The sequence below is a fragment of the Electrophorus electricus genome, chromosome 9 (assembly GCF_013358815.1).
Source record: "Electrophorus electricus isolate fEleEle1 chromosome 9, fEleEle1.pri, whole genome shotgun sequence".
In the NCBI taxonomy this organism is placed as follows: Eukaryota; Metazoa; Chordata; class Actinopteri; order Gymnotiformes; family Gymnotidae; genus Electrophorus; species Electrophorus electricus.
This window is the reverse complement of record NC_049543.1, coordinates 16083228-16098162: the sequence shown is the minus strand read 5'-3', so window position 1 is coordinate 16098162 and position 14935 is coordinate 16083228. Positions and strand designations below refer to the sequence as shown.

At 38.7% G+C, this 14935-nt stretch overlaps 1 protein-coding gene across 1 annotated transcript; it reads right to left on the bottom strand.

The window, feature by feature from the left end:
* LOC113589644 lies at positions 1-14272 on the bottom strand. The gene is made up of 17 exons (XM_035530048.1): positions 14110-14272; positions 13946-14026; positions 13621-13839; positions 11618-11763; positions 11432-11538; positions 11160-11325; positions 10504-10623; positions 8450-8684; positions 6157-6366; positions 5927-6072; positions 5511-5617; positions 5279-5411; positions 4118-4334; positions 3166-3345; positions 2944-3083; positions 2732-2838; positions 1-2114 (listed from the first exon to the last, which is right to left on the bottom strand). Exons 1-17 carry the CDS (start codon positions 14216-14218, stop codon positions 1970-1972), a joined length of 2568 nt encoding a protein of 855 aa, XP_035385941.1. The 5' UTR covers positions 14219-14272; the 3' UTR covers positions 1-1969.
* Positions 14273-14935: the final 663 nt, after the last annotated feature.

Here is a 14935-nt window from a genome sequence, read left to right as displayed (position 1 = left end):
TACTTAGCACACAGGCCAAGGGGGTCAAACACCAACAATAGTAGCATGTAAGCAGTAGATACATGCAACAGACACACAACGAGGATCAGATGTGGAACACAGAGAGGGCATGGCCATACTGATGAAACACACACACACACACACACACACACATGCGCAGGCGTTTGGGAGGAGGGGATGTATCATGACACCTATAGGTTATATTTGATTCTCATTCATTTATTCTCATTTGTCTTATCAGTTTTTTTTTTTCTCTCTCTCTATTACCTTAATAGCTCAATGCATTATCCAGTATATGATTAATGGCTACTTAATAAACATTACATTAGTTGTTAAGTTTGTGGGTATACTGGTGGTATTTTAGACATTGAGTAGATGGTCACGAGTTACTATCAACTTACTTCTTCCAGTTGAGACTGAATCAATGAATTAACTTTTAATTGAAATTAATTAAAAGTCCCATGTATCAAGAAATCTATCATGTTTTTCACAAAATAGTTTAAACTTATCATCTCATAAGCATTTAAAATAATAAGTTCAATAAAACATAAGCAAGACTGATATGAGAAAAGTTACTATTGTGTTTTTTATTTATATTTTTTATCTATTTATGTTTTTCTTAACATACTGACAAGTATATAAAAATATGAGTTTTGGGTTTTTTTGTATAGGATAGAGACTCATCACAGCTTGGATCAAGCACAACTGTTGAAAGAGAATGTGCAGGTCTTCAGAGGTCTGCAGTGAATTACCCCAACAGGGCAACACTGTTCATCAATTGTTGGTCAACTCATAAATCATGAATGATAAGCCTTTGGTCAAATCATAGCCAAATCAGTACCATGTCATTAGATGCTGATATTAAGATCTTGTGTGTGTGGGTGTGTGCATCTCAAACATGAGCTCAGCTGATAATGACCAGACCAAGCCATAACTATTAATTACTTATGTGGTATATCATTCAGTTTTACTTATTCTGTTCCTCTCTGTATTAGTTTTAATATTGAGTAACTGCTGTAATAAAGTAAGCTGTCTACATAGACAGTATTTCATCAAATCTGTATCTCAGGCATCAACACTGTATCTAATATTAGACTATGAAACTATAGGCCTAAATACAGGCTAGCTCTGTGGGCCATGATAAATTACATGGCCCTCAATTTAAAATAGCTTCTATGTTGCCATATCTTTGACAATGCTCAATGTTTCTAGCTATTGAGACATGTTCATTATAACTGTTTTAAATTCCAGACATCAAATACTACAAGATCCAAATGATCCAGATCAGACTGTTTCCTCTACCATCACATGGGGGAGAATTTGCAGCATTAAAATATGAAAAATAAGACTGATTAACAGTATTCACAAGCTATACATATTTTAAACTAAACTGATTAACCTTATTTGGCTAATTCATTCATTAAATCATTCATTCATTCATTATTTTTCATTCATTCCCACTCAAACCATGGGACTTATAAGCTTATATTAATGAATTTTAAAATTTCACTTACACTAAGGAGACAACATATCTGAAATATTTGAATGGTATGGACTATGGGAAAAAACTTTGGGAGGGGCACTAGAGAGCAGCAGAACTATTCACAAAAAATATTAGTGTGAAGTAAACTGTGTAAGGATCTCTAACTATTGCACTGTAATCATCAATTTACACTCCAGTAACAATGCACGTAATTATTTGTACAATAATTATAGGAAAAACAAAATAGTAATCTGCTTTAAATAAGCTAAACATCAATATGACTTAGCTGTGTGCCAATCAAACTCTTTGTGACATGATCACAGAAATATAATTTTGAAATAATGTGAAATACTGAAACATGAAAAAATAATATATATAATGTCACTCAAATGGCACCTGCCGATATATCTGCTGATATATTGATCTTTTAATTAATGTGTTGAAGTGTTTCTGTGTCCCTTCAGTGATTATACTGTTTTCCTAATATCAGGACAGTATTTGCTTCTCACAAATCCAGAAGTGTGATTCTTGGCAATTTTTGTCATTCCATCCTTTCCCAGCAGCAGACCCAGTTACAGCACAATTCTGCTCAACCCATCCATTGCTATTGGGCTTTCCAGGCTCCCAGTACCTAAAAGAGCACAAATCACATCAATTGTCATTTCCACATAGCCGGTGCCTCATCTTCATGATCAGTGGTTGTTGTTGTTTTGTTTTTTTCCCAAACCCACATTCAGATTCAGTAAGTGAATCTAAAACTGAATTGTTAGTTATATATAGCAGCTGTTGACATACTGCTGTAAAATGATAATTCACGTAGTTTCCAGTTTAGTTCAAGGACTCAAAGCAACGACTGAAGGTAACTGATCTGTGCAGATCAGCATGCACAACAGCAATAACTTGAAGCTTCTCTATTCTAATGTCTAATTAGTTAACTTTGCACTAAGGAATTCTTACATACTGTCTTTAAAAATTAAAATCGCCTTTATTTTTAAGGCAAATCCATTTATGAGAGTTCACAAGGCTGGGGCACAGAAAACTCCTCATGTAACAGCCATGGCTTTCATAGTAGCTACTGAGTTGAGTGATTATTGCAAAGCAAAATTTTAGTTAGTAGTCATAGCTTTGTTGTGTAAAGGTTCTTGTAAAAGTCTTTGTATAATATGTTCTACTTCCTGTTTCTGTGTCAGCTACAAGGGAATGTGTGGTTTATTGGGTCAAAGCTCAGTTCAGTCAGTGGTCTCTTACCCAGTGGTCAGTACTGTGCCATCCACCCATTTCCACACCCCTTCTGTGTCTTCGTCACTCAGACCAATCCAAGTTCTTGAATCTCCTCTCAACATCTCAGTGAAGTCCTGTGGAGGGATTATTTGTAATACCAATAATAATGCCAATCTCTCTCTCTCTCTCTCTCTCTCTCTCTCTCTCTCTCTCTCTCTCTCTCTCTCTCTCTCTCTCACCTGTTCCTCTCTGCTGTCTATGATCACCATGTCTGCTCCTCTCACTCTGCAGTCCTGTCTGCTCTCACTCCAGCTCTTCTTCACAGTAGAGATGTAATACATGCTGGAGCTGAAGCACCTCCATCCCTGTGTTTTTCCAGCTGTACATCATACAGAAAGACCTGCTCTTAAGTGTCCATGCAGGATCACATACATCCCTGCACTTGAGAAATGTTAACCTACCCAGATCACATTCATCTTTCTCTTTTTGCAGTGCATTATAGTTGCTTTGTAACTGGTCTCTCTCTGCAGTGAACCATCCACCCAGAACTATGATGGCAGCCAGCAGGAGAACACACAGCAGCCCAAGACACACTGCAGCCAGTCTGGGGCATCTGCTCCCTGCAGTATCAGTTCCTGAATCTAGAGAACAGTGCACATTAATGGCAAAAAATGTGACAGGTTTAATTTGGTTTAATTTGACAGGTTTAAATTGTCAGTAGCTCAGAAGGTAATGCAAGTGCTGTGAGCTGTTCAAGGTGTGTGTGTATGTTTTTGTCTGTATGCGTGTGTCTGTCTGTCTGTGTGTGTGTGTGTGTGTGTGTGTGTGTGTGTGTGTGTGTGTGTGTGTGTGTGTGTGTGTGTGTGTGTGTGTGTGTTTGTGTGTGTGTGTGTGTGTGTGTGTGTGTGTGTGCGCGCATGCACGCGGTACACAGAGTGTTTCAAAGTGTCCTGCAAATGTTTACAAATGCAAAAAATGCTAAGTTCAAGGAACAACATACAATGCACTAGATTTAGAATAATGTCAAAAAGCACATAAAATTACTTTTTAACAGTAGTTTGGAAAAATAAAAATGTAGGCATCTTTATAGCATGGAGAACACTTTAATGAACATAAATCTGATTAGTAACAATGAAAAGCAGACAAAAAAATGTAAGATGTCCTAAGATTTTTAATGGGCAGTGTGTATGTTACTGGTGCATGAGTTGGTTTGCTCATTACTCTAGACCTGGGCTGTCTGTATAAATTATTTCTGAAAAGCTCCTTTGTGACAATACGTGTGGTAAAAATTGTAAAAATAATTTTGAATGAGTTACCCTGAGAATGAGTATATTATTTAAAATCATAAGCCTTGCACTGTTGTACACTAAACTCACTGTGCTTCTGTAGTGTATGTGTGAAGGTATACTGCACCAGAGATAGCAGGAGGCCTGTTGATTCTGCCCGAATGGCTCATGTCTTCATATATATACTTGTTGTCCTCTGAGTCAAACATGCTGTCTGCAGTAGCTGCGGCATTTATATTAATAGGCTTGCTCATCTCATCATCTTCTGTGTTGCTTGTTTCACCTCTGATAAAAGGACCAGTTCTACAGTGTCTGAAGGGTATCAGTTTTAAATGCTGGTCTGCCTAGTTCTCTTTAACTTATTGAGTGTTCCGCCTCTGATACAGGAAGAGGCGGGCCTTTCCTTTTGGGCAGTACAACGTCAAAGACAAGGAGAAGCTTGTGGTTAAGACCACAAGTTTCGTTTAACTTGAGAATTTTTCATATTCGGCTTATTGTTGTTAACCTTCAAAGCTCTGAGTTCAATGTCATAAATGATACATGTGAAGACAGCTAAATCCCATTAGCCAGGCTAATTAATACAACATTTGATTGATTGTACTTTAAAAATGTATACACAAATCAGACTAAATTGCTTAAGATTATTTCTCAGACAAATATAATTTGAGAAAGGTGGTAGAGTATATATTAATTCATTTTCAAAACACACAAAATTTTAGATGCACCCTCAGCAAATAGTTTTCTTTCAGAACTTTAGTTCCTCACCCTACAAGAGCTCTGTATATGTGAGAATATGAACACCAAGAATATGTAAAGCTGTCATCAAAGTATAGGACCATTACTTTAAAGAATCTAAAATCTAAGATAGTCAATATTTGTTTTTTTAATGTAGAAAATAGTAAAAATTAAAAAAGAGTTGGTGTGTCCAAACCATTGACTGGTACTGTAAACAGGAAGCATCAAATAGACAGAGAGTCTTTGTACATATATTACAAATGTGGATATTCCAAATTAGTCTTGTTTAGGACACCACTGGATAAGAGGAGCCTGTTTTTAGATTTTGAATCTTGATTCCAAGGGTAGAAAAAAATAAAACAAATTTAAGATTACTGTACATCAGTCATAAATCCAGCTTCATCATATTGGTTATTTCCATGAAAAAAAGCAAAGGCTAATCCAAGTCTCACCTATACTCTCCCCTTCCACAAGAACAATCAGCAGACACAGAAAAATATATACTTTATCACTGTCATTTGCCACTGTTTCTTGTCATAAAGACTCAATGAAAAATTTTCCTCTCACATATCCAAGCAAATTTGTTATCACAGGGATAATCAGCCCAGATGTTCTTGCTATCAAACCCATAGTTATATATGACACAGTGCTCATTTTGTCCATTGGGCTCTCCAGATTGCCAGTAACTGAAATAGAGAATCAGAGTTTCCACCATTTCTCAGAATAATGAAGCGCAAGAGTCAGTAACTGCATCGTGAGCAGAAAACAGGTCAGTGATCTCCTACCCAGTGAGCAGCGCAGTGCCATCCACCCATTTCCAGGTTTTCGTTTTGCTTGGGTCAGTCAGACCAGTCCAAGCTTTTATATTTCTTGTTAGCATCACCACAAAATCCTGTTGAAGTGCAGTAACTGTTACATGTTCCAAGCAACCCAGCGCACATACACACTCTGCATACATAAACACTTAGTCATTTGCACAAAATTGAACAAGGTTCTCTTTGATGAAAAAACATCTTGAAACAAAGTCTAGAAGAAATTGAGAGGGACATTTTGGTAAGTTCTTGAGGACTTTAGCATTAAGCTATAACCTGTTCTGTAAGCTATGCTAACCCATGTAGGGAAGGAAGGCTTTGAACATTGAGCACTGGAGTCTTAACTTTTTTTTTTTTTTTCGTTTGTTTTTTGTGTTTTTCTCCCTCACCTGTTCCTCGCTGCTGTTTATGATCACCAGGTCTGCTCCTCTCTCTCTGCAGTCCTGTCTGCTCTCACTCCAGTTTTTCCTTCCAGTAGAGATGTAGTAAATACTCAAGTTGAAGTAATACCATCCTGGCATGGTAATGTCTCTCTCTGTTCATAAAGTAGTTTGGAAGCCATTCATAACTAGTCAATTTTCAGTTAAGCCAGAACTGAATACTTCCAATAATCACTCACCCAATTCCAAAAGCCTAATCAAGAGACTTTCTCTCTCCTTCTGTAACTGGTCTCTCTCTACAGTCAGGTTGTTGTTACTGGTCTGTAGCTGGTCTCTCTCTACAGTGAATTTGACCCACAATACAGTGATGGCAGCCAGCAGGAGAACACACAGCAGCCCCAGACACACTGCAGCCAGTCTGAAGCATCTGCTCCCTGAAGTGAGACTTTCTAGGGGTAATGCACATATGCTTTAATCATTAATAGTGATCATATTAATTTAAACAACATAACCTTATCTATCACAATGAACATCCTCTCTATCATTAATTTTCTAATTTATCAAAAATATACATTAGACATGTTTGTTTGGTTGTTATTTATGTATTTATTTATGAAACACTGAATGTGATTGGGAAACTAAAAATTGCTTATACTTAAAAGCAGGGGTTTACTGAATGTGTCTTTGCCACGGTTAGTCCCTCCCATCTTCCAGGTTCCATGTTTTCCTTGTCTTGTGTATTTTATTTCCATGCCGTAGTTTCGTTTTCTCCGCCCCTTGTTTGATTGCTCACACCTGTCCCTCGTTTCTACCTTGTTAAGTTCATGTATTTAAACCATGTCTGATGCTCTATGTTTCTGTTGTTCATTTCGTGCGTTTGTGTGGAATATGCTGAATGTTTGACTATATTGGATGTCTGTAAGCCCGTCTTTGTTTCAAAGCCTCTCTGTCCGTTGGCCTGTTTGATTGTAGCTGTTTTGTTTTTCCTTACTTCCGTACGTTCTTCTTAGTTTCTGTTATAGCCTGCTTTCTGTTTGCCTTTGTGTGTTTTTGGTTTATCATTATTAGCCTTCGTTTATCCTAGCCCTTAGTTTATTTATAATGTATCCCCGAAATATGTGTTGGCTCTATGACCCTGGACTACCCTAACGACTCTGATTTTGGATTTGCCCTTAAATCTCGTTCTACTCTGCATATGCGTCTGCCTCCTTACTTCTCACCGTTACCGAATGAGCAGCCTAAGAAGGATGCAGCGAGAGCGCAAGACTCTGGGAAGCGGTTGTTCCGCTGTTTCCACACAGTGAGTTCGTTACATCCCGGCACCACCAAACCAGAGACGGCGAATCTCCTAGCGCTGCGGATACATGGGCATCTCGTCGTTCCTGGAAAAAACAGGATTCTATGTATTTTGACGATGGCGAGATCCAGGTAAGCGCCAAGAGTCTACCTGTCTTGACCAATGCTGCAGGGGGGAGCGGCTTGCAGTGCAAGAGGTGAGTAGGCGGAGTGAATGCTCACATAACCCGTTTCTAGGTACTCGGTTGGTGCTCAAGCATAAATGCGAGCTCCCTATAGCCCGTGTGCACTCTGAGAACTGCCCAAAAGGTTCTGTATCTGTGTTCCTCCAGGATTATTCCACCAGTGGCTATCCAGCAAGCTATTCAGTCTGATCTAGATATGCAAACTTTGGAGGTTTTTTTGGTTAGAGCCAGATTTTCAGCACCTACATCTGGTAACTCCCCAACCATCTCGATGTTCTTGATGCCTGCAAGTCCTGTCTGACGCCATCCTGTTCCCGGCGTGAGACGTTGCCCGTCTGATTCCTGTTCCCAGCTCCTCAAAGTTCTCCTGTACCTCAAAAGGTTGCCACTGCCATTTTGCCAGTCTCTTCTGTGTCCACAGAGCTGCCTCCTTATTTAGTCTTCATGTTCCCTGCCCTTCCCACCTCGGCCTGTCTCCTAGTCCCTGTATGCCTTGTCTGTTTCTGTGCCTGTCTGTGTCTGTTTTTGTTCCTGGCCTGGTCGGTTTTACATTTTTGTAATTCTAGTCCTTCCTCGCAGCACTCTTCTCGTTCCCAGTCAGTTTCTGTTGGTTCTGCTCCTGCTGCTACTTCTATTTTGGCTCCTGTTCCTTTTGGTTTTTGTCTTGGTTGCTGCTTCTGGTTCTTGTTCTGTCTGCTCCTGTTGCCCTGGTTTCTCTGTCCACTTCTGTTGTCTTCTGTTCCTCATTGTGCTCCTCTCCCTGTTCTGCACCTTGCCCATTCTGTTCCTGTTGGTGTCTCAGCCTAGTCCTGTTTGGTTTTGGTGGTTCTTGTGTTTGCGCTCCCTTGTGTTGCATCTGCCTCCTTACCACTCATGTTATAGTTCTCTACAGTATAATGGTGAAAGTGTTTTCCCCATTCTAGTATAGTTCTACAATAGCATCCAAAACAGATGAAATGCCACAGACCATAAGAACATGATGACAGTGAGAATCTCTTTTGCAGGAACTAAAGTATGTTTCAGAAATTAACATAAAGGAATTTGTAATGACCTGTGCAGTAAATGTGTGGGTTCCCTTTTGTGTTGGTGTCCTCAGCCTCGATGTTGGTCTCATGGTGTCTAATGTTGTCTCCACTCTCATAGATATCCACCATCATCTCCACTCGCTCTCCTCTGTGCCACTCCTCAATGTAGTCCACATTACCATAAACATTCTGCAGCATCTGTAATCTGTAAAAGGCTCCCCAGAGTGCTTTGTCTGTGCGATAGGACCAGCGGTACAGTTGCTATGGTTTGCTTTTGTGATCTACCTGTGACCACATTATGCGACACTTCCTGATCTCACAAAGCAGAATCTGAACTGCATTTTGGCATCTTTAGTGTTGCAATTGACCCCAAGCTCCAATGCAAGAGGGTAAGTGAGGCAAGACATGCAGTTTGTTCCACACTATGGAACTAGCCAGTCTTGCCTTATTGGATAGGCTGCAGTTATATGGGCCACATGGTTCTCGCACAAGACTGTAGGACTGAATCTTTATTTAACGAGCTGTGTAACACGAAGATTGAGTTCCTGTAACTCACTGGAAATATAGCAGTAAAACATCATTTGGCTGCTGTTAGATGAGCTAAAGTTCATTTTGAACTTGTGTTTATTTACATTTGGCATTTTGCAGATGCTGTTAGCCAGAGCAACTTTCTCATTACTCATAACATTTTTATTACATTATGCAGATTCCTGCACTACTGCTCTTTATCAGTTCTGAGCAATTGATGCATTCAAATTTATTAATAAATGTATTCCTTTCTAGATACACAAGTCCTTAGGGTGCAGATGCTCCAGACTGGCTGCTGTGTGTTCTGCTGGCTGCCATCACACTGCTGTGGATTAAGTTCACTGTGGAAAGAGACCAATTACAGACCAGTTACAACCACCTGACTATAGAGAGAAGAGACCAGTTCATCAATTATGATGGTCACATCAATTAGTGAGGGGGAATGCTTCTGGAAATTTCCTAGTGTGGGTAAGCTCATATTCTCTGAAATTACATGCCATTACCCCATATGCCTTCACTTTCCAAATACATTGTGAATTGTGACAAAGTAGTGATCTTAACTCATAGAAGGTTATTTCAACCTTAAAAGCTGATGTAAGTGTTTGAATCTGAATTTCTTGGATCTGAATTCTATTCATGTAACAATTAATACACTAATTGGTTCCTGAAAGACACTCGCTTCATCAGCCCTTGTTACATAAAGATATTTAATTTAGTATGCTAGAAGATGCTTAAGAATAAAGAACTGACAGAACATAAGGCCACTGACATTTCTATGGAATAAATACACAAGACACAGATCCCAGTATGTGGCTCTTTAGTACTTCATATGTCCTAACAGCACTGAAAGGTGCTGCTACAGATGGGCTAAAAAATTTCACTTTGATAATGGTCCTCTGTGTGTATGCTTATAGTGCTTCCCTTGACTGTATATGGAATATAGATACAGCATGCCTATAGATGCAACCACTGTACAGAGAAGAAAGACAGGACTTCAAAAACACAGGAGCAGATGTAGTGGTCATAAACTGCAGAGAGGAACATTTTAAAAAGCAGTGCTCAGATCCAAACTAATGATAATTTCACCTTGCTCGCATGTTTAATGTGAGCAGAGTAGAGTGATAAATTCTTCTCTTCACTCCGTGTCCAATTCTAATCCTCCACCCTCCCTGCTCAATCCAGAATAAATGTTTCTTAGTGTTTACTTAAACATTTAGATTTTAAAAAACACTTTAAGAAAACGGTAATGTTCATGTTTTAATGAACCAAAGCAAATCCAACAGCAGGCTACAACAATGGGCCCTTGTCACGTTTTACACTGGAGCAGTACGGGTGAGAGCTGAGACCAAGAGAAGACACCAATGCTCCACTTGTATGAAAACCTGCTCCTCACTCCAGGCCAACTCCTTGCTCCACTCTGCACTGCTCACATACTAACAGAGTTCTGTCTCTGGATCACTCATGCTTTGTCTTAGCAAAGGCATATATTAACACAAAATGACAGAAGCTAGTTTAGGTAAATGTGATTGAAATGTCCACTCCATCATATCACCCCAGTGAACGTGGACAGCCAGAGGAACAGTGTGGCATAGTAGTGGGCTTCTACAGGTGGTGTGGAGCCGTCATCATGACACGCTGTGTTGATTGGTGTGATAAACCGCATGATAAACTTCTAAGACCAATCACAGTATTGATCAATTTTAGAATAAAATAAAATGTCAATTTGGAGTAGAAAATGTTACATGATAACCTGTGAGGGACATGATCCTTGGTACTGTTGTTCTGATGCTGTGCTATGCTTATATAAAGGAAGGGCTTAGTTAAAGCGAATATAATCAGCTCTTACTACCTTCTTTCAGACTTAACCATCGAAAGAGTTAACCCCCACTCTTCAATACCATGAACTCCATCAAAACTATCACATTTGCAGCCTCCAGCCTGTGTCCATCAAACTATGATGAACTTGAACCTTGAAATGAGAATTAAAAGAAAAAATACAGTATTTCAATGTAGCATGATTGTAATTAGATTAAACTGAAAGAAAAACATTTGAGGTTTGAGAACCTTAAACTGAGAATCACATGGAAGGTACTGCAAGAGAAGCATCTCACTAATAAATTAATAAATCTTGTAATAAATTACCCACCAAATGTGCTGGCAGTATGTTTATGCTATGTTTAATGAATACATTAAATTCAGAATAACTCAGATGGAGATTCCCTTCTTGCATATAGAAACAAAGCGTTCAGAACACACATAATCATTCCATGTGTCTAAAGGATCATTTATGGGTCTTGTCTCTTCAGGCTGATAGCCAACTATAACACAGTCCTCATTTCCCAAATAATTATTGGGCTCCCATGGCAACCAGTACCTTTGAAAACAAAGAAAGAGTCAGAATGACCTCATCCAGCCAGGCAGGCTGGGATCAGATGTCAATAAATGCATTATGACCTGACTTCATTTAAGTGGTCTCTTACTCAGTGGTCAGTTCCATACCGTCCACCCATTTCCACACCCCCTCTGAGTCTCTGTCAGTCAGACCAATCCAAGCACTCTTATTTCTTCTCAACATTTCAACAAATGCCTGTTCAAGTGTAAGAATTGGTAGATCAGAAATTAATAGCCCCCCCCCCCCGATGTGATGTGTTCTCTCTCTCACTCACCTGTTCGTCTTTGCTGTTTATGGTCACCAGGTCTGCTCCTCTCTCTCTGCAGTCCTGTCTGCTCTCACTCCAGCTCTTCTCTTCAGTAGAGATGTAATACATGCTGGAGGTGTAGTACTTCCATCCTGGCTGATTAATGTTTTCACCTGTCCATTTGAGTAAATTAAAGGCATTGCAGAATATTTTTTCGTCTTGATCAATTTTTTTAACCTTGTAGCTAGTTACAATTATCTGCATACTTCTATGTCAGAGCTACATAAAATATGCATAACGATGCATATTCATGGTCTGTAAGTTATATCACAGCTCACTGAGTTCCAGACGGCAAAGAGAGTGTGGCTACCCGTAGAGTAAGAGTGCCAACTGTGCATGAGAAAACCATGATTGAAAAGTGAAGCCAAAATGTATTTATAAAATTATTTATTTATATTACTGGTCACACACATAAGTAAATTAAGCACAACCCAAGTTAACATTTCAAGTTACATAGCCAATCTTAATCTTCCCCAGTATTTTTCTTGATAAGAGGCATGTTCTTCAGAAGTTTTAGTTAACACTTCAGTTAGCACTCCATAGCTATTTGATAGCTTTAAGCACAAACCATGGCACAGTGAACGTCTCTGCCACTGGACCAATTTGAGAATTGGGGTTTTGGTAATTTGGGGTTGATTATTTAGACAGCACTCTCAAACCATTAACAGGAAGTTCTTAGCAAGCAGGAAGTTCTTAGCAGGTTCTTAGAAGGTTTTTTGGAGGGTTTTGGGGGTGAGGTTAAACTTGATTGATGCCTAGCTAGTTGCTAGCTTACATTAGCATATGTATATATATATATATATATATATATATATATATATATATATATATATATATATATATATATAAAATCTCCAAATCCAACTGGCATTTACAAATTACATTATTCCAACTGAATTTGACTATAAATAATTATAATTGTTGTTGTTCTTGTAACATTGCTGATATCAGTTGACAACAGTTTTGATTACCTAACTGCAAATCTAGCATTTCTCAGGCTGTTAAAATATTACATTCAAATTTACACAGACTCCAACCACCTGGGAGTTTCATCACACAAATTCACCAAAGCTGATGATCAGCAAATTGTCTGTGAATAATGAATTTCATGTAGCTCCCCTATATTGGTCTTGAAGGGTCCAAATTAGTTGTTTTTTTAAGAGCCATGTGATGGACCTGGCTTAACTTCTCACCAGGCTATTAAACCCCGATAGCCAATCATGACTTTTATTAATTACAATTGGACAATGCACTTGTTTTTATATTAGGCACAAAACCGACGATCTTCATAATACCTTGTGAAGCCGAACGATTCCAAGGACAGCAAAAGCGGAAGCAACAAAAATCCACGTACATGGGTAATAAAAACTAAGACAATTGTTGCAACGAAATAACTTAATTATGACTTATTAGTGTACACATATTTAGCTTGCTTGCATATTGGTTAAATGTGTATAGCTGAATAAATAATAAACGTATTGGAAGTGAATTGATATAAATCTAATTTGTGTTTGCTCTGTACTCATATGCTTTTGAGCTAAAAAGTACAAAGTTTAGTTTTCTTTGGAAATTATTTGGATCTTAATGCTATGTTCCATGTCCAGGTTATCCAGGTTTATTTTTATTTTTTGCTGCTTTTCTCGTTTGGCTCCACACAGTTGAATGGAAACAGCTGACAAAAAAGGGGGAAATGCACTTCTTTCAAGGTCAAATTTGTGAATAATATCTAGAAGACAACTGAAAATGTAATTTTGTCAACCTTGATTTTTTTGCCAAAAAATAAATAAAATAAAATCAATACACCTGTGCGAGGTCATCGAGATTTTTTTTCACTGGTTCTCCAATGTCGATGACACAAAAGCATATCAACGAATCAGTAAATTCTATCTGCCAACATAAGCTTCTGGTACTTAAAATGAATACAGAAATTGCTTTACAATTAAAAACTATAAATCCTCTAAATTACTTACGTAGTTCAGAAAGCCTCTTCTGGAGTTCCTCTTTTTCCCTACCTTCACTGATGTAATCGGTCTGTAACTGGTCTTTCTCTAAGGCCAGGTTGTTGTACTTGGTCTGTAATTTGTCTATTTCAATAGTCAGGATGTTGTATTGGGTCTGTAACTGGTCTGTCTTTATAGAGTAATTGTTGCAGCTTGTAAGCATCAGATCTTTGCCTTCCTGAAAAGAAACTGGAAAGTAAAGAACATGATGGACATAAACAACCAGAAAAATATAAATTGCAAAAATAAACACAAAAAAGGGCAAAAATAAGCTCAAGAATGAAAAATAACCTACAGTATAGCCTCAGGACAATGTTGAGAGTTGCTTGAAGAATACATATCAAACCAAGGCACCCTGCAGCCAGCCTTAGTGCTCCTAAAACATGATAAACACACACCAGCATGCTTTTCGTGTGTTTGTATTGCTCCCATCGAGTTTCTCCTAGCAAGTGTTCTTACCTCTGTAGTGATCTCCTCCTGTATGAGGTTGAGGAGTCTTGGGCCCTTTCTCTATATTCTGGTAATGAACACCCTCACTTCGAACATCCATGTCACGAGTCACAGCCATAGGCGGCTTTGATGTCAAGCTATGAGGATGTGACCACGCTTAGCGACTGCTCTATCTGCGACTGCTTATGCTCTTTAGTCTTACATGTGAAAACCAGGAAGTGAGAGCAGTGAGTCAAATCAGAGGGGGAATCTAACCTTTCACTCCCAGTGAACTCAGTGATGATTATGTATTCCTAGGTTCACACTATGTGGACTAGGCAGACTCCACAGGTCCACAGTGACATGTTTATTGCTCACTTGAGAGGCCTTATTTTTATAGCATACTGCAAAAATGACATTAAGAGTTAATTTAGCAATTGCAGATAAGGGTTCTTGCAGATGTGGTTAGTGTTGCATTCAGTGGCACTACCTGCCAGTGTATGGCCAATGTAATGGGGAAAACACTGTCCCACTAGACATATGACTACACTGGAAACAAGAACAGAATGTAATTATTATGCATTTCATATGCCTACGCATTGCCATATTTCTTTTTTTCCCCCAGAATTTGGCCAGTGTCAAAATACAGAAACTCCTTCCTCTGTCATAGCGATGTTTCAGTTTGCTGCAATGACAGGATTGTTTTGTAAGGATACTTCCCCCCCCCCATAAGTTACAATGACTTCCTTTTGGTACAAACTCCAAAAACAGTTAAATATTGATTTGCCAGCTATTTCATAGTAAGCCAATGATTGTAAGGTTACATTACAAGAACCTTTGAGGCACTGAGTTGATC

Coding starts and splice junctions, on each gene's coding strand:
- LOC113589644 (XM_035530048.1), bottom strand. CDS start 14,218: ATGGCTGTGACTCGTGACATGGATGTTCGAAGTGAGGGTGTTCATTAC. Junction 5,412..5,510: donor GGCACTGCGCTGCTCACTGG/GTAGGAGATCAC, acceptor TCTCTATTTCAG/TTACTGGCAATCTGGAGAGC. Junction 3,084..3,165: donor GAAAGATGAATGTGATCTGG/GTAGGTTAACAT, acceptor TATGATGTACAG/CTGGAAAAACACAGGGATGG.